The sequence below is a fragment of the Syngnathus leptorhynchus genome, chromosome 2, assembly GCF_054491065.1.
Source record: "Syngnathus leptorhynchus isolate UIUO chromosome 2, UIUO_Slep, whole genome shotgun sequence".
NCBI classification, from domain to species: Eukaryota; Metazoa; Chordata; class Actinopteri; order Syngnathiformes; family Syngnathidae; genus Syngnathus; species Syngnathus leptorhynchus.
The window spans coordinates 9,530,142-9,556,720 of NC_141196.1; the positions used below are offsets into that span (position 1 = coordinate 9,530,142).

The 26,579-nt window shown below is 41.7% G+C and overlaps 2 protein-coding genes across 8 annotated transcripts in view; both read right to left on the minus strand.

The window, feature by feature from the left end:
* Nucleotides 1-431: 431 nt before the first annotated feature.
* On the minus strand, nt 432-14,381 carry atp10b (ATPase phospholipid transporting 10B). Its single transcript, XM_085933038.1, has 21 exons — nt 13,874-14,381; nt 11,225-11,429; nt 10,934-11,019; nt 10,159-10,265; nt 9,889-10,020; nt 9,536-9,663; nt 9,197-9,449; nt 8,574-8,773; nt 6,984-7,148; nt 5,928-6,420; nt 5,745-5,845; nt 5,557-5,683; nt 5,300-5,484; nt 4,218-4,485; nt 3,796-3,872; nt 3,503-3,628; nt 3,213-3,413; nt 2,825-2,905; nt 2,647-2,751; nt 1,889-2,061; nt 432-1,288 (listed from the first exon to the last, which is right to left on the minus strand). Exons 1-21 carry the CDS (start codon nt 14,281-14,283, stop codon nt 1,048-1,050), a joined length of 3,864 nt encoding a protein of 1,287 aa, XP_085789164.1. The 5' UTR covers nt 14,284-14,381; the 3' UTR covers nt 432-1,047.
* Nucleotides 14,382-17,437: 3,056 nt separating this feature from the next.
* Nucleotides 17,438-26,579, minus strand: part of gabrb2a (gamma-aminobutyric acid type A receptor subunit beta2a) — a 42,296-nt gene continuing 33,154 nt past the window's right edge. For all 7 annotated transcript variants that reach the window (XM_085900959.1, XM_085900974.1, XM_085900982.1 and 4 more), the window contains 5 exons: nt 23,814-23,951; nt 23,121-23,273; nt 21,476-21,720; nt 20,910-21,050; nt 17,438-19,437 (listed from right to left, as the gene is read on the minus strand). In XM_085900959.1, the coding sequence (XP_085757085.1) occupies nt 19,081-19,437; nt 20,910-21,050; nt 21,476-21,720; nt 23,121-23,273; nt 23,814-23,951 (1,034 nt within the window). In that variant the 3' untranslated portion in view covers nt 17,438-19,080. The remainder of the gene's footprint in view (nt 19,438-20,909; nt 21,051-21,475; nt 21,721-23,120; nt 23,274-23,813; nt 23,952-26,579) is intronic.

Below are 26,579 nucleotides of genomic sequence, written 5' to 3' on the forward strand. Positions count from 1 at the left end.
CTATACAATACGTTTTGCTTGGTACAATGGTGTCACGTCCATGTCTAATTTTTGCAGACGTGCATTCTTGAAACGTTTCATATTGTGCAGACTATTAAAATGTAATGGACATTTTAACATCTCCATTCATCTGTGTCCCTTTGACCTTTGTGCAGTTACATCAGTCCAACACTGGAGCGCAGCAGTGATTACTAAAACTGCAGGCTGTTGGACAATATACAACCGAAGGGGAAAAAACTAGAGGCCACCATGTTTTTCTTCAATTTCTTGCTCATATAAGGTCTGGCACTACTCCAAGTATTTTTACTGATACAAAAGAAAGCGTGAAATGCCTCAAAGCACGTTTTTTTTTGGGTAATTATATGGCAAGGTATTTATCTAAAGAATCTGGTCATTATCGATAAAATGTCTCAATCATTTCTTGAATTCAACTCTCATGAGCTGTTATGTTTTTATTATTAAATCCATCCAAACAAATGTACGTTGAGTTGTACAATGATTTTAAAATGAAAAAAGAAGTGTGGTCTTTAAAAAAAATCCGTCACAATGAAGTATGCCAATGATAAATCAAGGCCTTTTTACAAGTCGTTTCAGCTAAAGCTTTGAATTTCCATAAGCCTTTCTGTGTGATAAGGAATTAACACGCACACACGCACACACGCACACACACTCACACACATCACCAACGCTCAGTGTAGGACCAGCCTGAAAGACAATGAATTCATTCCGTCATACATCATGTGACATGTGTCATTTACAGAGTTACATACAGAATACAATTTTCCATGACTACTATGTTTTGCTGTATGCGCCCTGAATTCCCATCAGGAATGTAACTGGCTTATATGTTGTTCATTGTAGCTCCAAACGAGTAAAAAGAAAAAGTTGGAATTACAATTCACATGTCAAAGGGGAGTTTTTCTCTCCCTGTAGAAAGTGCTCCATGCTCAAGTGCTCCACTGCTGAGCTACTTCCAGGTGTACAAAAAAAAAAAAAGGTCAGAATAAATTACCATCTTCATTTTATAACAGTATGTAGCCCTTTTCTTCATATTTCAAATGACGCTAGTGTGATTTCATTCCCTAAGTAATCAGGGGAAGTTGGGGTCCGAGAATTGTTGGGAGAGGGTGGAGTGGAGAGCTTGGAGCGTTTAACCGTCCCTGAGCCCCTGTAGCCTCTCCACTCTTTGATCCACGCTTCTTTTGTGGACGCATCCAGGCGGTCCAGATGCCTGGCTTGCACAATCGGGGAGGGGGCGATAGAGTTCCTCATCACGTGAAATGTGTACCTGGGGGAGAGAGTGCGATGGTGAGAAAGTAGGCCAGTGAAAAACATGCGGCACTTTGATGTAAATCAGGGCATTCCTTCTAAATATCCTCACTTTGAGAAGGCGTCAACGACGATGAGAAGCAGCCACTCGTGATTTTTATAATTCATTGGATTTGCCCCATAAGAAAGTTTGACAATATGATATTTTATCATAAGCGTAAAGGGGAGTCAAAACAGTACCAATTAGACTTTAATTGCATTTTGTAAAATAATATTATTGCCCAAGACGACTCCGTTCTAAATGTGTGGTAACATTGTGTGTGTTTAAAGCATGTGGGAGGAGTAAAACTCTTTTTGAAAAAAACTTTTATACGGCCTCTATATTGCAGATCGTGGATGGGTCTGAAATATATGTGCAAAAATGGGGATCTGATGTGAAGCTAATATTTTTAATACAGCCCAATTGTTTATGTTCAGAGGCTAATGATGTGCCTGATTGGTGTGATAGTCAAATGGGTAACCTCTTTGATAAATGTCAATAGTAATGAACATTAAATCATGCTATTGTTTTTTATTTTTCCACAGAGTTGCAAAAGTGGAAGAATCTTTTCAATATTACCTGGGCAGTAGGGCCACCACTGTTGTGATGATGCAGATAAGGTAGAAAATGGGGTTTGCCAGTTGCTTCTGGAGCGTCCAGTATGAATTGCAGGTAATACAAGAGGCGTATAACAGCGTCAGGATCAAGGACACGGCAACACTGCCCAGCATGATGATCCAATGAACCACAGTCTACAAACCACCAAAAAAGCAACAACAAGACTAGTTCCAAAAGTATGTCAGATACGTTGACAGTAGACATTCCAAAGTTGAACACTCCTAATTGTTGTGGTTGGAACAATGTTCATTGATGGAATGTGACATAAGGACCAGGACTGATTACTACCCAGTTTTTTCTTGTTTCGTTTTTTTGGGTTAGGCACCCATGGTCTTTCTTGTCAGGGGAAATGGATGGAACATTTTGCCCCAAAAAATAAAACACCAAACTGTGTGATGTAACAGAAATGCTTTTTCGCCACGAAAGACCAGTGAGACCAAAGAAGGTGAGACTACCCATAGAAAAGCATGACATAAATATGTCTGCTGCTCAGTACAATAAAAAAAAACCATAAGATAAATCGTTAATTTTACAAAATAGATTCACTGTAAATGTATGTATGATAGACATAACTATTTATTAGAAGTGTTATTTGAGTCTAGAATAATAATTCCCAAATTTTCCGTATTTTTTACATTTTTATAATAGTTTTGAAAATAAAACAACTTGAAATAAAATTCAGTGTCATGACTTTTTCGTTGTTGTTGTTTGGTGCTCACCCAGGATTTGATCTCTATTGACAGATGCAGCAGGATGGTAATTAATGAAACTGCATTCAAAGGCATTCCAAATGTAAAAACGTCAACGTCCAAATCTTTATAAACCTATAGAAAGATGAAAAGTGGTGTTTTTAGACTGTAGAATGAGGGTAGACTCCACTGCTGAACGTTGTCTTACCAAGTATGGAATGAAGAAGCAGACGAGACTCTGGTAGCAGGCATCAAGCATTGAAACCCAGAAGGTGCAAAAACGATATTCCTACAATAATGATGATGTCCAAAATTATTGGAGTGTGAATAAATCAAAAGATTTCTAGATACAATATAATTTCCAAAGATACAAACACTAGTCATTATTAACTAATTACTAGTTTTACCAGTGTTTGTATCTTTAATTTCCAAAGATACAAACACTAGTAATTGCTAACTAGTTTTTACTAGTGTTTGTATCTTTGGAAATGATATTGTATAGAGAAAGTCAATTTTCTTTTGATTTATTGACACTCCATCCAGAATGTACAATCGTCTGCCGGCCCCCCCAAAAAAGTGGATAGATTTTTACTGACCCCTGCCCCTTGTCCAGTTCTATAAAGTTCAGGAACCCCGAGTAGCACTTCTGCCGAAACATCTCTGTCCATGATCCCAAACATGATGGGTGGTGCGGAGGTGAAGAAGAGGTTGAAGAAAATCAGCAGCCAATAGTCCAGCATGGCCGTCGCTGTGAAGCCACAAAAGAACTGATACCAGAAGAGCAGGTTGACATTGGCCTGGAGAGATCAGTGACATTAAAACAAGTTTGGTTAGATGACAAGAAGACAGGCAGAGGGTACAGGTAGACACCATTTTACTGACCCACCAAATTCTTAAAGAAGAAGTAAATGATCATATTGGCCAAGCGAGTGTAGCACCAGTGTCCATGAACCAGCAGGAGCTTTTTAAGATGTTTGAAGCGAGAGATAGCAAAGTCACTCGCCATGACTGCCTGCGAATGACAATGTGAAATTACACATAGGTCATTTTTTCATCAAAAGCATTGTATGGGGAAAGTTAGTCCAAAATACATATGATTTCATCTCAACATCTACAATCTGCGTATTGACTAAATTACAGATATTCTCACTGAAGTATTTGCATGTTAATGATTCTAACCTGCATCCCTTCCTGACCGGAAATCCCAATCCCAATATCGGCTGCTTGGATCATGTTAACATCATTGGCACCGTCACCTGTGGTCACATGTTACGTGTTGTCACTTTATGAGCAATTGTTAATATCAGGGCTTTCGATTGCTTCCAGACAAAACTTATGCAAACATTTGTTTATGGGACTCTCTAGACAAACAAAAAAAGGCGGACCTCGTGTCATTAGCATGTTGCAAAAGAGCTACAGAGAGACTGGAAGACTCACAGAAAGCACACATGACCCTGCAGGAATGCATTATTCTTTTTAAGCAACCTCAAACCACACTGTTGTTTGCCTGAGAAGGGATAACAAGCTCATTCATTTCATGAATGACAATAAAGAGCTGAACACAAGTCCAAACAACTGTAAAAAGTATCTTTTTGACTTACCGACAGCTAGAGTCATGACTTTGAGCTTCTCCCTGATGAGCTTCACCACGCCGCTCTTCTGCAAGGGCGTGACCCGACAGCAGAGCACGGAGCGGCAGCGCTTTGCCAGGTCCACAAAGCGACCGTGCAGATCCTTGGACAGAAGCATGGCCAAGGTGTGTCCATCGATCACCAGAGAGATGTCTGGGGTGGTGCCCACATTACGAGGGTCGTTTTCATACCTCCGCACTTCTTCCAGAGTGGAATCCAGGATGGAAGTGCATACAAGCTGAAATAAATGGTTCATATGATTTGGCAGGTCACATACAGTACAAAAAAAAAAAAAGTTGTGTTACTTTAGGCAGAACATGATACAAAGTGGGCCACATATTTTGTTTCCATCGATCGTATGCAGTCAAAATGTCATATCAAGTGTGAGGTGATGGTTGGAAGAGTGCATCCCTGGGGTGGTCAACATTGGTAAAAATAGTTGAACCAATAGAGCTCTACTCCAGATCATGGGAGGAGAGATAGTTCCTGTGAGGGTTCAATATTAGACAACCAATTAGATATGAAAGGCTTACTTATTGGATTGGTGGGAACTCACGCCATCTATCAAGCATGGACAAGTCCCAATGTGAAAGCTCCTCGTGTATTAGCTCCAGATGAAAAAAAAAACCCAGACTGCGATTCAAGGCTATTTGAGACATGTGAACTCGGTCAGCTCGTTATGAATGGTTTCGGACCTTCACCTGACACCAGAACCTTTCTCAGACACATTTGACCTTTTGTTGTATTATAAAAGTGTTCAAGTGTTGAGATGGCTTTTAAAATGGGGGGGGGGGGAGTCAATGTCAAAATTGAACGCCTCATTATGTGACCATCATCTCGTGACAGATGTGGGTTCGTCCAGCCAAGCTAGACTTTTTTGGGCCTGTGGTCAATTGTCAGTTTTTGCTATTCAGTGTGTTTTGATGAGGTGCAAATTCTGCCTCACAAACTGCGATCCTACTTATTTGGAGCCTTGGGTTCCAAGCGGGGCTCCACTCCCTCATCCTCTTACCTTAGCTTGGACATAGTAGGGCAGTAAAGTGCCTCCTCACCTTATTTTTACAGCTCATGTTAATCACCAAGTCTTCGTCTTCCAACAGTCGGCAGGCATAGCCAATGTTGACGGCCGTTTCCAGCTTGTCACCAGTTAGCACCCACACCTTGATCCCTGCTTCCCGCAGCGCCACGATGGTGTCTGGAACGCTCTCCTGCAGACGATCCTCAATGCCTGTCGCCCCTGCGAGAAGACATTTACAGATAGATGTATGTTTTACAGGCGTGGGGATGGATGGGTTTGTTAACGTGTTACCCAGCAGGGTGAGATTTGTCTCTAGCTGCACAGCGGTGTCCATAATGAGCTGCTCTCTGCCGTCGATGGCGGCCATAGCGCTCTGTCTGCTCACGGACCATGCGTTGTAGTCTTGGGCGCTAACAACCTGCAGCACGACCAAAGACGCTGTTGCGGTAGCAGGGCACAAACATTTGTTCACTGCGTACCTTCTTTGTAAAGCAAAGCGTGCGTAGTCCTTCTTTAGCATAGCAGTCCAGATGATACTGAGTATCTGCTACGACAGTCTTCTGATTTCCACCGAGGTGCTCTAGAAATGTAGAAAAACCGGCAAATATTCGCACGCTTTGCTTTAGGATCTGAGTTCTTCGGTCTGTACAAAGTGTCTTCACCGGCATATGGTGCTCCGAGCAGCTCCATGATTGAGTAGTCTGCACCCTTAGTGTACAGCACACACTCTTTGGTGATGGGATGGCGCACCAGCACGGACATTCTTTTCCTGTTGGAGTCGAAGGTCAGCGTGTCCAGGACCTCAAAGACCAGGACTTGACCCGACGGCAACCTCACTGTCACGCTGTCGGGGGTGCGGCTAAGCAGAATGAAACCGTACGCTTTGGCGGCATACACCAAAGCCGCCTCGTCTGGACTTTCGGCCTCATAATTTCGGCCGTTGGATTCAACGGTCTGATCACGTGATGAGAAAACTCCTGAGTCATCCTCTTTCGGTAAGGGGTTAAAGCGGTCGTCCTCTTTAAAAGAGGCGTCTGAGAAGGATCGGTCCCTTTTGGGTGCAAATACGTTGCGAAGAGAGCTTGCCTTCGTCAAGAGGTTGGAGAAATTATCCAGTGGATTAGTTGACTGGAAGGAAGATGGATATTTATGCGTCTGAAAGAAAATGAAACCATTTTGTTTGTCATGTGTTATTTTTTCATAGGCTGTTGGCAGTTGTACATCTTATATGACACAACTGCGGCAAAGCTGTATTCTCCCATTTGTCGGGCTTCCAGAAAGAACAAAATGAATGCAAGTAACCTCGGCTGACCTGTATATCTCACCTTTAATACCGAGCTCATTTAGAAAAGGCTTGGTATCTTTGCAACTGGCAGAGACAAATTAGGAGCAATTTAGTACTGACCACAGATGAAAGCGGAGACTTTAAACAACTGGAGAATTCATTTCATTCGAGGGGAGAAGCAATTAAATCTGAGTTAAACCTGCAAGAGACCTAAAGCCATTAAATCATGAGTATATAGTCGTATATTTCATTTCGAATTTTATTTACAGGGGTATCAATTTGTGATATTTATTTTTAAAGACAGAACACAAGACACTAGGTTTAGGGCGTAAAAATAAATGATTACTTCTATTAAAAGAACAAATCCCTCTGTCATCTTTTCTCACTTCCTTTTTTATTTCCCATCCACAATGACAGTAAACAGAACACTCACCCTCTGTCTCCGAGCTGTTGCCATGGAAACCACCACCGTGTTGCAAATGGCAAGAGCCAGAAAAAAGTCTAGGTATGGATCCATCTTCTGACTGCTGCTGCTAATCGTCCTCTCTGCTACGCTGACCTGCCCGAGCAGCTTCCTGTCTGGAATCACCTCAGTTTCCTGTGCCAAAGAAATGAATCAGTTTATTCATTTATAGCTAGTGAAGATTGAAAAAGATTTATTCGAATGAATTTTATTTTACTTATATGTAGTGTATGATAAATCTCTCATTGGACATTCTTAGTCTTGGTGTGGCTCTTCTGGCCTCAAACACAGAAACTGAACTACTCTACCGTATATGATGATGTATAGATAGTGCATGCTTTCCGTTTATGTGACATCATCGGTGGTCCAAGCCAAATGGCGCCCAGCACGACCATATGCCCAGTCACAGACGCTTGGTCAACTTTCAGCCAAGATAAATGTGCTCACCACTGACGCCTCACCGATTGACCATCTGCAATGACCGCTGGTGTCCAAAAGGTCTACCGACCAAAAGGTTGAGCAAATAATTTTTTTTTTAAAAGTCAGTTTGAGCTATATATAACAATTTATATGTGTACAATGCGTTCACTGAACACACTAACACACAGTATTCGTATTTCAGTCTTGTGCAAAAGTTTTTGTTTTGTTTCTACTTCCACAACATTTAGACGTGGTAAAAACATTAATACTAGAAAGAAGGCGCAAAAAATATACATCTTTTTTGACAAAACATTGTTGAGGGGAAGTGCAAGAGCCAATATAAAGATTCCATTAAATCACAGGGAGAACCTGGACAATGGTGCTAATGTAGACATGAAATGCATTTTTAGAGTTTTAGTCATTGACGTCAATGGAATCTTCCATTCCACAATGTTATGGCCATCAGTCCATTTGTCAGCCTCCACGCACAAGGAAGTAGAACAAAGAAACACTATTTTCAAGTGGCTTTTGTTCGTAGTTCATCCTTGACGCAGGTAAGTGCATGTTTTTCTGTCTGTATGCTAATAATAACATTGTTACGACAACACATGTAATGGTGAGGAGGCTTATCCCGAATCAATTGTTCTCACCAGCCATCAATTTAAACAATACCTTTTTTTACGTTTAATTTGTCTTTTGATTAAAGTTTTTACACATGATTATTACTAGTATTTAATATGATCATTTATGTTCCAGCATGGTGGAGTAGTGGTTGATATGTATCCCAATTCTGGGTTCAAATCGTGTATGTTCTGCAACATTCAATGATCTATAAATTGTTTAATAATGATTCATATCATTCTTCAAATTTGTAATAATAACCCTTGATAAGTGTACGATCATTTGTTTTTCATTCAATGAAATTATTGGTCCCATTACGACTATGGAAGAATGAGTGTTTTTGCAGATCTGACCTGGAGTGACCCTCGTGCACGGTCAAGACAATTCTTCATGATTTCCCTATGCACGTATATTTTTTTGGGGGGCTGCCTCATAGTGTCAGACCAAGCAAGTATACAAGCCCCGTGTGGTTCCCTCCAGCATCTCTAGAACCAAATCTTGACTGAGCACTCATCCTACCAGTGGACTGCTGAAGGCCACGTTGCTCTGGGCGTTTCCCGCAAACTTGTTCTTTTGTCTGCTTTCATGGTGGCGATGAGTGCCTTCGGGGCTGCTGGCCTCAGCATCCAGAGACCATCCGTGCTGTGGGGGTTGTGGCTGCTGGGTATAGATGACCTCCTCTTCGGATTCTAGCTCATCAATAACAGCCAAGCGGATGGCTAAACCCGCCCAAACAATGTTGTGTTATTTAAAATAGAGAAAAGAGAAAAAGAAAGAGAGAGAGAGAGAGAGAGAGAGAGAGAGAGAGAGAGAGAGAGAGAGAGAGAGACACACACACCCAGGCATACAGTACTGATTTAGACACTTGCAGAAGTAAAACTTGTACTATTTTCTCAAGTACATGTTTAGTCTTGCTTTTCAAACAACACCTAGCATGTCCACATTCCACTGTGGTGAACAATTGTTTGTAAAAGTTAAACAATGAATTTTCCTATGACGGAGTCACTATTGTTTTCCTTTTATTTACTGTTGACACTTATCAAGTGATTCGTGCTTGAGGACAGCTTTCACAATGTATGAATGAAATTCAAATACGTAATGCAAGATTGTATGTTTGCTGTAAAAGTCTTGGTGATGTTTACCGTTCTCTTTGTGCGGGTACTCCGTTGCCATGATGGAGCAACGTCGAAACACCATCTTATTCTCAGTGAGCGTGCCCGTCTTGTCAGAGAAGATGTATTCAATCTGTCCTAGGTCCTCCGTAATGTTCAGAGCTTTACACTGTATTCGGCTGTCTGTCTCCTCATCGTAAAGGTCGATGTCTTGCGTAATAAAGAAGATCTGGCCAATCTTTACCAGCTCAATGGAAACATAGAGGGAGATTGGGATCAGAACCTGAAAAAAAAAAGATAGAGCAATATATCAAATGTTAATTTCTGGGGAGTTTGGCGCCAAAACAAGAGGTGAAGATTTGTTTCAACCTGCAGAAGGATGATCATGCTGAAGAACATGTAGAAGCTGGACAGACTGGGACTGTCCACTTGGCCGTTGCTGTTGGGCAGTAGGTAAGGGGGCACGCCAGGAAGTGCCTGCCGCCAAAAGAAGTGACCTAAATGTGTAAGGACAGGAGGCTCAATCACATCAGCTGCCATAAAGAGGGAGGCTATTTTTGGCGCCACGCCTCTCCACAACCCGTCGTCATTCAGCAAAATGGGCTCGGGGCCAAAGTGACCGATCACCGGCTAGTGCAAATTAAATGCCCCCTCCCAGGTTTCAAAGCTTTTAAACATAAAGTGATGTGCATGATGATTTAGTTATGTAATTCGTCACCGACCTAGTGCTCCGACGAGACACATGGCGAGGAGCAGAATGACGCAAAAGATGACGTCCACGTTCAGTTTCCGCTCCAGTTTGCTGCGTTTGTATCTTGGCCCATTGTTGTTCAGCATTGACTTTGTTTCATGGCCTTGGTGGTGGGACGAGAAGGTTATTATCATGATGATGAAATATTATATGCACACACACACATCCATCCACCCATCCACCCATCCATCCATCTAACCATCAGCAGTTGAGATGGTCGGAGAGAGTGAACAATATGTACCTGCATACACCACAAAGCCAACAGCGTGGTCGGTATTTCTGACAGTGCAACCTCGAAGCAGCAGACTCTCAATTCCAGCGCCGACCTTTTCTTCATTTGGTTTCTCCCTGTGGCAGAAGAAAGAATAGCCCCTTGTTAGACATTCAGTGTATACGTCCCACGATTTCAATTGTCTGCCTTTTAGGCCAGAGCTGGGCAGCAAGAAGAGATGAGCTCTTCGATTTGTAACTCCCAGGGAAATCTATTATAGCTCTAATGATGCCTCTGATGGCATCAGAAAGTGCAGCGAGTGGGTAGGAATTAGGTTTTGCCCCGCTCTGAAAGGTTTCATGAATCCAGACATCCATCTGTTTGGACTGCGTAACTTCCATCATCCTCCAACCGTTTTCGTTCATTGGTCCAGTTAAGCATTTATTTTATTTTTGTTTGATATCATTTTCCATTGGTCAACTAATTTTAAACCATTTCTCAAAGCGCTGCCTGTAAATGTAATCCTTTTGTGATGTTGACTGTCTGGACTCCAGAAAGACTTTTTCAAAATATAATTAAATTCAATTGAGAATATTTGTCATTTATTCACATGTCCTGAATGTTGTTAGTCACCTAAATGTTGAACAGAGGCTGTGATGTACCGAAGTCAAATTCCTTTTTTGTCACGCTCAAACATGGCGAATAAAAAATCTTGAATCTTATTTTGAATTCAGAGCGATTCAGATTTAACCAGTGGTAACAGATTGTTTTGGACTTTGGAGAGTGAAGCGTATTTGATACTCACACATAACACTTGAAGTAATTCAGATTGCTGTTGGGCTTTTCGCATACCACGACACTGTTGAAACTTTCAGGTTCAAAGTCGGGCTCCTGGGGAAAGACAATGGAGCTCCAGGTCATGAAATCGGCCCTCCCAGAGTGACATCATGATTGTTATCTCAGACACTCAGTAAGGTAACACATGAAGTACAAGATGTTTGCATGTCAATCAGTTAGGGAGATATTCATCTTGGCAGTCAGATGACTTTGGTTTGGCAGTCATCAATGATGATGATGAATTACTGGTTGTGCTCACCGTGACGCAGAGTCCGGGAACCACCTTTCTCTCTTTGAGGTTTGTCTCGCCATCCAGGTTGGACGTTTCTATGTGGCACATCCCATTGCGGTCTGATGTGTGCAGAAGCAGTAGGTCTGCAGGGACGATTTCGTTGCAAAGCGCCTTCACAAAGTCACCCACGCGCGCATCCTTCCAACGCCGCTCCACAAATTGCTTGTCTTTTCTGGAAGACCCACGGAGACATGAGGGATTTTTTGCACATGCCTGCCACTTGAAGTATAACAAAGAAGCCTTTTTGCCCCCAGGTTGTGAGGTTTCCCACGGAAATTCTCGTGCATGGAGCTGTGCTGGAAGCGCTGGCTAACTAGTAGTGACAGACAACTGCAGGTATGCTGCCCTTCATGTACAACCTGATCGGGTGGCTTCCTCACAAAACCACACCTAGGATACAATGAGCTGAAGTGTACCTATGTATGTTTTAGCCTTTTGTCTTTTTTGTTGAGTCACTAACAACATCTATCTATCTATCTATCTATCTATCTATCTATCTATCTATCTATCTATCTATCTATCTATCTATCTATCTATCTATCTATCTATCTATCTATCTATCTATCTATCTATCTATCTATCTATCTATCTATCTATCTATCTATCTATCTATCTATCTATCTATCTATCTATCTATCTATCTATCTATCTATCTATCTATCTATCTATCTATCTATCTATCTATCTATCTATCTATCTATCTATCTATCTATCTATCTATCTATCTATCCATCCATCCATCCATCCATCCATCCATCCATCCATCCATCCATCCATCCATCCATCCATCCATCCATCCATCCATCCATCCATCCATCCATCCATCCATCCATCCATCCATCCATCCATCCATCCATCCATCCATCCATCCATCCATCCATCCATCCATCCATCCATCCATCCATCCATCCATCCATCCATCCATCCATCCATCCATCCATCCATCCATCCATCCATCCATCCATCCATCCATCCATCCATCCATCCATCCATCCATCCATCCATCCATCCATCCATCCATCCATCCATCCATCCATCCATCCATCCATCCATCCATCCATCCATCCATCCATCCATCCATCCATCCATCCATCCATCCATCCATCCATCCATCCATCCATCCATCCATCCATCCATCCATCTATCTATCTATCTATCTATCTATCTATCTATCTATCTATCTATCTATCTATCTATCTATCTATCTATCTATCTATCTATCTATCTATCTATCTATCTATCTATCTATCTATCTATCTATCTATCTATCTATCTTAGATAGTATCTTAGATAGTATTATATTATATTATGTTATGTTATGTTATGTTATGTTATGTTATGTTATGTTATATTATATTATATTATATTATATTATATTTGGAGCTCAATGTGCACGGTGGTCCAAATCTCAATTGCCCACACGGTAACATTCAATTTTCTATCTCTCCAGAGCTCGGAGGCAAAATGCTAATTAATGGCGAGTAGGTATAGCGTTAGCATTAGCTAGTATTAGACAACATCAACTCTGTATCCAGATTGTTCACCATTTGACTTTTCCATTAAAACATTCATTCTGCTATTTTGGATTGGTTTGGTTGTGTTCAATCTGTCATTATCCAAGGAAACAATGGCCTCAGACAACCTTACTGAGCTTTTCTTGCAAAACAGCAATCGTTTCTTGTTTGTGATGCTTGAACGCAGGAGGATTGACAGGACTATGAAGTCAAGATAAAGTAGATGAGATGGTCTCGATGATAAGGCGCATAATGCTTTCTCTATGTGTTGTGTGGAAACCCACAAAAGAATTTGTTGTTTTGGAAATTAGCCACCCGTTGCATTTGTTGCATTGACTTTTAAAACACTCCCTTCCGTACATAGCCATGAGGGGGGGGAAAAAAAACGTTGAACAAGTCTAAAAATATTTCGCCTGTCCAACCAGAGTTCTAGGTAGGCTGCTTATCTCGTTGCTTGGGGGCAAAGTGACAAGTGTCTGTCGTCATTGCGTTCAAGGCCATCTCGACTGACACACAAACACATATACACACACGCATAGGTGTATCTGCCTCAACATCCCCGCTGACTTAAGTGCAAAGGTTGAAAGCGTCCAGGTTCCCGTTCAAATGACAAACCGGGAACCCTTCAGCCTCACGTGCAAGGAAATACACATTCTCCACTCCTCCTCTCTCAATGTAACTCCAAAATCACACCATTGAAATGGTTGGTAAAATGACAAGAGTTTTTATCCTCCTTTGTAAATTATTCATTTTACACCAGCGGTTCAAAAATAGATCCCCGCTAACCTTAGTGTCTCTGCTGACACAACACCCAGTTGAGGCTTTCATCAAATGCGCACAATGCCGTAGCGTGATATACTGTTGTGAGCCTCTTCAAAAGAGGAATAATCTCCCACACAATTTCTATTTCTAAGTCGAGAATTCCCACCGGGGGCTCAAACGCAGAGGAGGAGGAGAAAACACACACACACACACACACGCACGCACGCGCGCACTGTGGGACACTGGCTGCACACACTCATGCAGACATTTATTTTGATCACAGAGGTGCCTTGAATGCACCATTTTGGCGCTCAATGCGCACGACGACGTAGGTCGTTACCTGCTGTAGATGAAGCACGGCATATTATTGAGCTTCTTGTCCGACTGGTACCTCCTGAAGTCCTCCCAGGCGTCTTTAAGGGCGGTGAGGGACAGAATGACACAGATGGGGATAAGAGCCACCTCGGGCTCAAAGGCGTTCACCACGGGTACAAAGTTGAGGATAGCCAGGCCCACAAAGTAGATGTTTGCCAGACGATGAAACTGCTCAAAGAGGTTGAGGGGTATAAAGAAGAGGAGGCTGTATTTGGTGGTCTTGATAGAGTTCCTGGGAAAGTGGCGGTTGGGTTGCTTCTTCTTCGCCAGGCCTTCGTAAGGCAGATTGGATACCAAGCGGCGAAGGTCATTCTCTCGTACCCTTTGACCTGTCAGGGCGTCCCTGATCCGGGCTAGAGGATTCCACCAAGCCATGGAAGAGCTCTCTGTTCTGCTTCTCAACAAGCTCCCTTTCTTTCCATCGTCTGGCTGCTTGTCTCAGTCTTCCAGCTTGTGTGTGTTTGAGGCCTCATTCACATAAGTGACAGCACCTTTCTGACTCGCTCCGCCCTACGCATTGACAGGTGTGTTCACATTCCTTAAGTCATTCAGTCTACCACAGAGGAGGAATACAGTTGCTCTGCAAAGGTCAAAGGTCTTCTTTTTTTTTTTTTTTTTTCTACGCGTCTTGTTTGGTTGCTTGGTATTGCAGGTGGACCTAGATGACTTTTTATCCTGAACAGTTTTACTGTGCAACAGGGGAGCTTGATATTTTTATTTTATATTTATTTAGAATTATTTTGTACTGTATAGGATATTTTTAGGCTACAAAAAAGATCAAAGTGCTGGAGCCTATCCCAGGCGGCATTGGGCGAAAAGCAGACTACACCCTGAACTGGTCAATTGAGTTCTTTTGAAACTAATTTCCTCCAGATGTTTTTTTTATTTTTATTTTTTATTTCTGTGGTCCTAATACTCCTTCATATAAATCAGCACAGCAACACACCATATCCAGCTGATGCAGATATTTTGTTTTGTCTACTGTTGTCGAGTTTTGAAATCTGGGTTGAATGATGGCGTTTAAATGTTCCTGTCCCTGCAACAAAGCAGCCTTTGCACCAGACGGCATGTATGTAAGATGCCTTCCACTTCCTCATGTTGACATATGTTGTCTTTTCCAGATCAGGCTGCTGAACCTGTTCAAACAAGCCAGATTTGCACAAGGGTCATACCATTGATTACGATGACTATATTTACAAACTGAGCCGAAGCACACCTGCCTGACTGCCTGACTGAATGTATAGACTAAGCGAGATGATTATACATAATTATATTTATTGTTTTTTTTTTTTTTATTTACGTCAAATACAAACTTGCAGATAATTCTTGATCCATCGAATTTGCAATGTCCTTCAATGGACGTGTGTGTGTGTGATACGTGGTCAGCTGGCACATGAATAGTACGGTGGCGCAGCTGTGAATGCACTCTACACACAGAGTGAAACCAAAAACACACACACACACACACACACACACACACACACACACACACACACACTCGCTCTCACATAGCAGAGTCCTGTGCATCCCTAATTAGTTCAGTGACACGGAAAGACTACAAAGTCAAAAGCATCTGCCTTTTCCCTCTTTTTTTTTTTTTTACGTGCCAACATGAATTTTCCCCACCAAGAGAACACAAAGTATGTGTCTATTGTAGATTTGTTTTTTTTAGCAATTTGGGTTACATCAAATTGAACACCACATTTTTTTTCTTTTTTTGCCAAATCCCCTTGAGATTTGTTAGACACTTTTATAAATGACGGGTAGCTCTGTTAAGAGCATGGTTATGTCTTCCCTGTGACCGCGAGATGAGCGGGTTAATCTGTCCTCCATTTTTTATAAACTCAATAAGAGACCTAAAATGCTAGAAAATTCACACAAAAAGAGGAAAAACAAGTAGCAGAGCCAAAAGGAAAAAGAGTTGAGAATAGCCAAAGCTAGCACGGCAACCAACTTATTTTTGTATTTACTTTGCTCAGAAAACGTATATGAAAACGAATTAGGGGATAAATCGAAAATTCTCGCTACGAAACACAAAATGCGACTAGATGATTTTCTTGAAGCAAAAACATGCGCAGGACTCCCACTAATTACAACTACAATTAGCGTAATGAGTTGTGTCTTGAATAACGTATTGCCTTGTCTGGCCATTGAAACTATGCATGTCTTTGCATGACACCAGTTTTGTGGCACAAAAACGGTTAGAGAATATTAATGATGTTATCGATTCACATTCACATTAATGGCTACAAAAAATATATATATATTTTGTCGTTCAACGCGTAACAAGTACATTAGCCCGCTGGCTTTGCGTCCGACATCTGTGCAAAAGTATTTTCTTTTTCTAGCACCCTCTCACAAAGCAGAATCAGAATCATAACACATTCCAAACTTTTTTCCCACTTCTACAATTTTGTAGATGTTCACATCAAGGGGATCTTCCATTCTACTGGTGTTTTATTGTGTTCTTAGTTGGAAATCAAACATTAGTTGTACATTATTCTCAGCTAGGACAAAATCCCTTTTAAAATATTAAATATTCAGTGTTTTGCAATATGAAATATTCACCAGCAGCCATTTAAGGGCTGCAATAGTGGTGAGGTCAAGGAAGTGAGTGCAGCAGAGTGGAGCAATGGAGTACTCTTTTTTTTTTTTTCCACCTCTTTTTCTTTCTCTCCCTATCTTTTTTTTAGTTTTTTTTTGGAGCAGTAATATTTTCTGTGGAGCCAAGTCAACAGAGTGCCTCTATATGAATGCGGCTCTGCATTTACGTCGCCTCTTTTTCATCCATTATGTATTCCGAGATTCAATGCTCACGTCTCTATTCAACAACACTTTTTTTACTCGCTCAGTGTCGGCCTAGTTATTCACCCACTGGTGCAGACACAAAGCTACTAATTTGGTAACGGACATTGTGCACACCATTTTATAAATGCGATGTGATCATCTTTAAAATCAACTACTTACATTCAAACCCAGGTGAAGGGGAATGAGAAGATACCTGCCAACATTTAAAGTGCCTCTATTTAACTTCAGATTAATTTCAAATAACTTTTCATGACAGTTTTGCTCTTTCTAACAGAAACCTGAAGATTTTTGTGTTGACACTGATTGGTTGGACCAAAAACAAAATCTCCCAAACATGAGGAAAATGTGTGTTTGAACATCTAAAATTCATGGTTTAAATAGACATTTTAAATTGCAAAGTGTGTGAACTGGGTTAACCTGAGATTAAACATGACTCGTTGATTCCAAGCGGCCACCTCCCAGTTATCAGAGGATGCACACACTTGTCCAACCACATTATTTTTGTTTATTTTTTTCCCCTCATTAAAATATTAGCTTTTTTTTTAATATGAGCTGTAAAGGTCACATTAATGGTGAAAAACATTTTCATCTCAGTTAATTTTTTTTACATGACAAACATGCAGCATTTAAAAAACGAGGGATATGTCGAATTTTTATATCTACTCTATGTTAGTCTGATCTGTCATTAATATTCATTCATACATGCTTCCACATTTTGCAGAAGTTCCTACAGCAGACGAATGTTGTCAATTTCATTTTGGGGGGGTTAAAATTGAATTTCAATTCATGTCAGTGAGTGCCCATTGACGTTTGAATAGTTGTAAAAGTGTGAGGCCAGCCAAGAAAATGCCACCTTGCACTTTGTTATTGAAGTGATAGACTGTATTGAGTTTTAATTGAATTTAGGTACATCTTCATAGTTGTCAACAATCATTACACAACATATTTACAGTTTTTATGAAATATTACAATTGGAATTTACATAAACTTTGTACAAAATACGCCTGACTTCAATGCCTGGGTAGCGGGATCCTTGTTAAGTTGTTTGCGGAGAACAAAACATGGACCCAGTAGCCACTGGTGTCTGGAAGTGCTTTAGTTTCAGCAAGGAGGTGCTTCAAGAGTCCATTAAAAAGAAAGAAAAGGGAGAAAAGTCCAAAAAGCACATCAACAGCAAAGTTGTGGATTTGTGTTTCATTTTTCTATTTCTTTTTTTAACGCTCCGCTGAATTGCTTGTTTGTCTCTCTTTTTTTTTCTTTTTCTTTTTCGACGGTATGGAAAATTAGGTGTAATTCAACTGCAAAACAACAACAGTTAAATCGAATAAATTGATCCTATTTACACAACGTGAGTATTGATTTATAAAAATGAATCATCTCGTTTTCTTTTAACATGATTTATATTTATCTACATTTTTTTCAAAACAGAAACCTAACCACAATGAAACGTATCATACTTCTATCATTCAATTCTACTGATAAAGATGATTGTGGATTGCCATATTTATGCAGCAACTCATTGCAATTTTATGGGCAGCCGATTCATATCTTCTTCCACCAGTTCGTCCCATTAAAGCCATTCGCCGCCTCTAAAGCTCTTCTCACCATGGCAGAACGTAAGGAAGAGTCAAATGTCCTTTTTTTTGTTGAAAAAAAACCAACCAAAAAAACAAAAGAGGGTGAAATGGACTTGATTTGGTCCGTGCCGCAAAAGCAAAAACATAAAGGTCAAAATGTCCAACGGCTCCTTCACCGAGATGTCCATTCCTTTTTCTATCCAGCATTGGCACTGCCAATTCTAACTTCCACGCCATCAACACTGTCATCCCCATTGCAAGTGAGATGCAAATGAAATCAAATGTGAGCATGCTTTTAAAAGAATGTTTTGGATTTACAGTAATTATAGCAAAATAGACTATCAAGGAGGACTCCTTTGAAATCATTTATAAAGCTTTCCCAGATGCAGACGGCTCGGCTACGAAGTAAATAGATACTAAACAAAACAAATCCTTAAAGTATATGCAAACACAAGCATAAATATTTGATCCACAGAGAGTAAGCTACGAATGACAAATATTAGTGATATATTGAAATTCCTGCACCGTTACCGTCCTTTTTAAAACTCTTGTTTTCAAAGTGTTCGTCCAATACGCCGGAAGGTGTTTCCCAAATGCTAAAAGAGTCACCGTAGTGTTGGTGGTGCTGCTGTCTGTCCAAAATGTCTTTGCACTCTCTTCACGTTGTCTAAAATGAACCCGCTAAAAGGTGGTGCACCGTTCACCGCTCATTCACGCAATCACACCATTTCTCTATTCCAACTAAAATCCCCATCTTCGTGAGCCTGCCTCAAGATGGCCGCCGAGCTTAATGGACGTAGTAGAGCCAGTAGACCACGTTGAAGAAGGAGAAGACGGTGGGGAAGATCATCCTGGACCACTTATCAATCGAGTTCACATCGGACAAGTCCGGGATGTTGACCTTGAGCTGCGAGGCTCGTCTCCGTAGGCGCGACTTCTTCTGAGCGTGGCGCTCCAAGGCGCTGTGGCCATAGTTCTGGCGGGCCATGGCCGCCCTGCGGTACTGAAGCGTGGAGCTGTCGTAGGCCAGCATAGTGTTGCGGGGGTCTCCGGGCGCTCCCAGGCCCCGGGACAGATCTCCGGCACCCCCCATTTCGTTCTTCATCTCCAAGGTGCTGAACAGGATGTTGTCGTCGGGAGTCATCTGCAGCGTGAGGGTGCAAAGATAGGCGGAGCCATGAGAAGTGACTGCTCGTGGGGAATCGCGGAAAGCTAAGGTCAGCTACGGAATGGATGCGTAATGAGTGAACACATCACTGTGTCAAAAACTAGAGTACAGTGGAACCTCTTTGCCACTTGAAAGATTTTTCGTTTAGAATGGGGCTTCATTTTCATGCCCGGGCCAAGTCTGACTTGGACCGGCTGGGTTAAGTTTTCTTATTTTCACAGACCCGTGTAAGCGGGTGCCGTATGGCTCATTGAAATAAAAAAAGGCATTCTGCGTCCTTTTGGGCATAAACTTAGCCGAACTTAGAATTGTCACCGGTGGACGTTGCATTCTCCCTAAATGTGACATATTGATTGTTTTAATTTTTTTCCCAATGTATTTCAATGGGACTCAATTATTTAAGCTATTCGTGGACCGTGCTGGTCCTAATGCTTGACAAATAGTGCAGTTTGATTGCACAGAAGTCGGTCGGTTAAATAGATTGGATGGATCGGTCCATCGGATCTGTGCTCTTTTTTTTTTTTTTTTTTTAAGGTTGGGGGTTTGAATCCAGAATTTGCATGCCGACTTTCACCCAGTCAGCTGAGGCCAACAAGCACTATATACACGATGTCCCTTTTGAGACTACTACATAAATACATTTGACTTGACTTGAATGGTTTGGTTTCCACTTTAGAGGTTCCACTGCGTTTTGAAAACGAGTGATCATCTGTCAAGTGTACGTGATAGTATAACCACAGCACTATGACACAAACTAATTTCATCTCAGAATTTCAACCGGCATGGTTAAAATTCTGTCAATTCACAACAAAGACAAACAGAATCAAATCAAAGAGGAAGCAAGGCAAAGGAAAATGTGACAGGAGAAGGTTGAGAGAAACTGTAGGGACTTTGGCAGGAATGGAGGAGAAAAGCTAAAAAGGTTCAGGTGGGTCAGGAAAGGTGAATTCACTTGAACATTTCTTCATCCATCGCCTGACTTCTGAGAAAAACGTCCCAATGTCAGCTAGACCAGTGAGTATTGTTTTGGAGGCGAAGCCCACTACTTGTCATAACACCGCTGGCTGAATGATCTGGAATGGAGCAATCCCATTTTACCCACAGTGACTTTTCTGTATTTGTATCTCAATGATTCGACTGTAGCTACTAATGCTTTCTGCTCTTGTGTCATAATTGTAATTGTCCATCAATTTCGGTGTACAGCTCAAGTCGAATTTAGGCAAAGCCTGCAGAAAACAAACTGCTAAGCCGTGGACGTCAGGAAAATGCATGAAGAGCAAACCAAGGGGAAGAAATAACACAATGGTGGGAGTGATGGTCAAAGTTGCCTTAAAAAAAGTCTATGGAACTCAAAGAGATGCAAAAAAAAAACTAAGAGCATTTCCCTCTGATCGGGTTCGATTCAGATTGATGACATCATTAGTTTTGACTTTCAAAACCTCCAGTACCTTATTTCTTTGCTCGCCTAGTCCTAATGCGGCATCGTCCACAAAGATGGGATCCCACATCGAGTCATACGCGTCAATTTCCCTCTGTTTCATTCTGGCATACAGAGCATCATCTCTCTGAACTACATTTCCCACCAGCCACTGCAAGCATACAAAATCAGCACTGTTACTTCTGGCAAATTGTAGCTTGCCACACTCACAAGGAAAGGGTGCTTCATTTCTTCATTTTTTTTAGATATCAATACGATGATGCTGTTGGCGCTAGCTTCAAGATACTTAAAGAAGGGGAAGGTCACATCCAGGGTTTTTTTTTTTTTTTTTCTTTTTGCAAGGCTCCTTGCCCTTTGAGAGACAAAGCAACATGGAGATCAAGTGTAACAATGCCATTCATTGCTTCTGCATTCACTCTTTCGGATACACACACAAGTATAAATGGAGTGTAAGAGGACATTTAGCATTGGTCACATTGATCTGGCGAAAAGTCATTGATTATCAGCGCGCGTGCACGCACACACAAACACACACGACACACAATCTTCTCACAAGAGCAGCGTGTGCATGTGTACCTTGTTGGGGTCAGGTCGAAGCTTCTCGTTATTTGCCGTGGCCGCCTTCTCAGCCGCTTTCTTCTGCCGCTGCGGGCCCTGGCCAAAGAAGATGTAGTTGACAAAGGCGTACTCCAGCAGGGCGAGGAAGACGAACACGAAGCAGCCCATCAGGTACATGTCGATGGCCTTCACATAGGGGATCTTAGGGAGCGTCTCTCGCAAGTGCGTGTTGATGGTGGTCATGGTCAGCACCGTGGTAATCCCTGGAAAGCAATATTATGAGGGAAGAGATTGAGTTCAATCCTATGCGTGGAGTGTCTCAGCGTAACTCATTTTAATAAGTCGGAAAACACTGTACATTGTCAAAGCAGTAGCGAATGCATAATTGTAGTAAATATATGGACGAAAAACACTTCAAGCCTATTAATATGAAATAATAATGTGAAAAAAAAGCAGCTCGCAGTTAATTGTGTACCATTGGTGAAATCAAAACATACATCAGGAACGACGTAAATCGAGGAAGGAATCGACAGCCGTGGCTTTCTGCCAGCGTAAAAAGCAGAATTGCAACGAATTTAACATTCAAAGATTTTCAGCAAAAACTCGAATGAGCTTGAAATAGGCTCTTCTTCATTTTTACAGCGTCTAACTAAATGACAGTTGTCATCTAGTGACAGATAGTGGAATTACACCCAAATTAAACAAATTGAATTATAAACTGTACAAAAAAAACTGCAAAATACCGTGACCACAAAGCAGGGATGGCGGGGCTGATACTGTATGATTATAATTATTATTACTATCATCATTATTATTATGCTCATTATGAGCTTAAAATGAAGTGCTGCAAACTGCAAAGTCTCTTAAAACCTCTATGAAGTAAAAATGTATGTGCATGTTTTAAACCAGTGTTCATAATGTATGCAATCGTGTATCCAAATGGACGATAAACCGTAGTGCAGTCAAACATCTGCTATTACTTACAACACGATTCACCTATTTGTTTTTGTTTTTTTACATACAAGCACTATGCTTGATCGACATTAGTCATCTGCATGCACAATCTGCATTTGGTCAAATTCACACGTATTATAAATAACCCAGCCGTTTGTTTAGCTCGCAGCCTCCTGTCTCATTGGCTGCACTCGCCCGCCACTGCGTGTTTTGCAGGACGCTGCGAGCAGGCAGATCTTGAAATCACGTTCGCCATCAAGCATCCCATGCGGTGCTCTCAACCTGCACGCGTCCCACTTCGGAACACAAATGGCGCGTGACAAGAATGACACACATAAACGCTCGGAGCGGCTCCGACCTTCCGAGCCCAACGCCAAATTTGATCTTCGTGGCATTTCGTTTTAGCGCGGCTGGAAATATGGAAGAAAAAAAAAAAAAAAAAAGTGCATTATTGTAATGGGGCTTCACTTAGCTAGCCGGTGAGACACAGACGGACAGAGCGTAAGACAGGACGCTTCAAGGTCGAGCCGCTGCGCCTCTCTCCGTATGAGTCATGCATGGAGTCACAATCCGCTATCAGTGGCATGCTTAAAGCTAATGAGAAAACCAGTCAAAACACACATCAGACGCATGACAGGCACAATGTATGCGAAATGCCTTTCATGATGTAACTGGGGGTTATTGTTAGCAGCAGCCGGGGCCATCCTACCCAGGGCCACTCTGGCGGCAGAGGCATCGTAGTTGATCCAGAAGGAGACCCATGAGAGGATGGTAATCAGGATGGAAGGCATATATGTCTGCAGGATGAAGTAACCGATGTTCCTCTTCAGTTTGAAGCTGAGGGACAGGCGGGGATAAGAACCTGAAGGAGGAAGAAGGCATGCAAATGATTTTTACTTCGCTAATGTGCACGACAAGCAACTGTCCAGGGTACTAATGCAACATTTCAGTAGGTTTTTTGATGAGAGTCGAATTGAGGTCGATTCATCGGTGATATCGATGACCTTTTCTCAGGGTAGTAAAGCTGTCCCCGACCCTTTTTGCACCAATTATTGGTTTCACAAAAAGAAGTATTTCGACAAAGAGTCATAAAAACAAAAACCATATTGCAGGCTCCCACTAATTCAGCATTTCTCAGTTACTATTTCACGTGTGCTTTGGACGGTGAACAGCCGAAGCTAACAAGGGTAACCGCCATTTTGTTTTTGCACTCTCTGACCAGCACAGACATTTGTGTTGCCTTGTTGCTGATACAGAATGTTATCGTTGCCTTGTCGACTCATCGGCATTTAGTGGCAATGATAAGCCAATCATAAGCAAGACACGGTCCTTGTCACACTTTACTACTTTGGCCAGTGAGAAAGTAAGTCATGAAGCAGAAGCGAATCATTGTTTCGGATACCTGTGGAGAAGACCACCTTCGTGGAGATGAGTTTATAGTCGACGATGGAAAACTGTGGCAACTCAATCCTGTCGACACCAGACACCGCACCTTCTCCTCCTCGCCAGTAGAACTCGATATCGTCTGTAGTGTAGCCATCTGTCGAGCACAAAGAAAAAGTTTGGAAAAGACGTCGCTGGAGTGCTGGAGCCACTGGGAATATCACATTTTAGTCGTTAGCATAAATGCTAACAATGAATACTTATATGCATATATAAATACTTACATATGTTTCATCGTAAATTAAAGAGCAGTTGGGCATAAATCATCATGTCCAAATAGTAGGTCTGTGTTTTTTGGAGTCTCTTATTGTCACAATATACAACACTGTTTGTTATGTTATCAATTTTATATTGCCTTGCAGGCAAGAATTTTCTGCGCAAAGGGCTTTATCATGTTTTTATTTGTGATACATTCAAATTTATAGTGTCATGAATCGATTTGTATACGTTGCTGTTATGGGAAACACTTGTTTTGGACCTGTGGGGGGACCTAATGAAAATTGGATTGTAACACGTTTGGGACTCAATTTGATTCCCTATCAATTCATAAAATTGAGAACAAGATCATATAATATTACTTTCCCACTTCACTGCATCAACTTTACACGCTTTGGTTTCCCATTGAAACTGAAAAGACAACAGCGCATTGGACACAGTTAGAATGATCTAACTTTATTTCGGTAGAAATTGGAGAATGGCTTTGTACTGTATACTTCTGATCAGTACATAAAATGTGTACTTTCATATTTTGTTATGATGTGGAAGGCTCATGGCTTTGTGTGTGGCACAGATGTGTTGTCCTTACATCAAAGGGAATCAGGTGGCCAATGAATTCATGTCGAATTATTTAAATGAGCATACAATTCTTTGTCTCGATGCAAGTGAAAGAGAAATTGCTCAGGGCGCCACTAATTATATCAGTGATGACAATCTGCACGTACGCTTAAAATAGCAGGATACTTGACCACCTAAAAGTGTACCACGTAATAGTGTGACGTCATCCAATGGACTCGTGTTCTGAGGGCTCAAAAATATGGCAACCTGACCATTTGCTATTTTTAGAACTGGACACAGCCAGACTTGGATAGTAAAATGGCACTGAATGGAGTAGCCACTTGTGACGCATTAGGCAGCAAAAGAAAAACAACTGACATGATGGAGCTTCGTGTATTTGTCTCAAAAACCTGTCATGTTGTTATGTTAACTTTAAAACCAAATTAAAATTGACTAAGTATTCAGCAGGTCACATTGACCCACAAACCTTTTTGGTTTATGAAAGACAAACATAAGCTTTTGCTCCATCGCAAATCTGTGTAGCCCCACTTAAGCCCTTTGAGCATTTTGCTATGTTTTATTAATTGGGCATTTTCTTCTCAACCATCTCGGTCAAGTCTCTCTTTAACCCCCGGGAGAAAAAAATTCCTTGAGCTGTCCCTGAAAGAGAGACGTGAGTTAAAAATATGCCAGATGTGAAAAAGATGAATTTGTGATTCTGAACAAAGGTGTGTCTTCACTTGGGCAGCCATGTTGGTTTTTTTGTTCGTTTTCCCTCTCAAAATGATCCCCCCCCCCCCCTCACCCCAAAATTCAATTGAGCTATACAAGTCACAGGCTACATTAAGATGGAAAACCTTTTGAAATGATTTCTCTTGCTCTTCCCGTTATTCGAACAGGAGTGTGAAGACGTTTTATAGTAGCCACTGACCATTTGTTATCAATAACCCAACTTTATTTAGAACGTGAGCGTTATTGTTATCTTGTATTGATTTTTCTGTGAAATCCAAACAAATCAGATTTGAAACAATGTTGGACCTCAGCGGCCACACCACTTGTAAATCTTTGATGGCTCAGTTGCAACCCAGCGTACAAAACCAGTGACGGGAGTCCCTGTTGCTTGAGCACGGGGCTATCCGGGCTTTTAAGATGGGTGTCTGTTAAAAATGCATCAAGTTTATCAAGTCAAGTGAGAGTTCTCCGCGCTCATTAGTCTGAATAAAATAGCATGTTCTGGCATGAAGCGATTCCAACGTTAAAACCGCTGCCAGTTAATCCATATGAGAGCAGATACTGTCTGCTGATCAAAACCCGGCCTGCGTGCTTCAGTGTGTGTGTGTGTGTGTGTGTGTGTGAAGAGGAGGAGAAGAAGAAAAGAGGTTATGAGTGATGGATGGAAAGAGATAAAAAGGCTGTGGGATGAGAGTGTGCAAAGAAAAGAGATGAGGAAGTGATGAGGAGAGCGATGGCGAGCGTAATGGGAGAGGAGCGGAGAGGGGCGGTTCTGACCCGCCGCTGTCTTTTGCCGCTGCCCGGCACTTCATTCCGGCAACTTGGCGATGAAACCCAGAAAGAGTGAGCCCTAGACCCATAATGCTCCTCCCAAGGGACCCAGATAACGCACGACGAGGACCTCGTGTTCCTCGCGTTCCACCTTCCCTCCCCTCTTCCTCCCAGCGCTGTAAAATTACAAACTCCATGAGAAATGAGCCCTTTGTATCTTGCTAACATGGCGGCGTAACATCCACAAGCACTGGATCAAGCTAGTCTAGCTGAATTAATTAGGCTGGATGTTATCAGCCGGTGAACCATTAGTGATGTTCCTCTTCTTGATCTGTATCTCCTCAAATCTCATCAGCTTCTCTCAGCATTTTACATCCCGCCTTATCACGCCGCATTCTACCTTGCCCCCCCCCCCCAACCCAGAGAGCTGCATACGTAGGTGGGATCG

What these genes read in the sequence shown, in the direction of transcription:
- atp10b (XM_085933038.1), bottom strand. Translation starts at nt 14,283, where the DNA reads ATGGCTTGGTGGAATCCTCTAGCCCGGATCAGGGACGCCCTGACAGGT. An exon ending in AATTACTTCAAGTGTTATGT is followed by an intron (nt 10,266 to 10,933) that starts GTGAGTATCAAA and finishes CTTCTGCCACAG; the next exon opens with GGAGAAACCAAATGAAGAAA. An exon ending in ACATGAGCTGTAAAAATAAG is followed by an intron (nt 4,486 to 5,299) that starts GTGAGGAGGCAC and finishes CATTTATTTCAG; the next exon opens with CTTGTATGCACTTCCATCCT.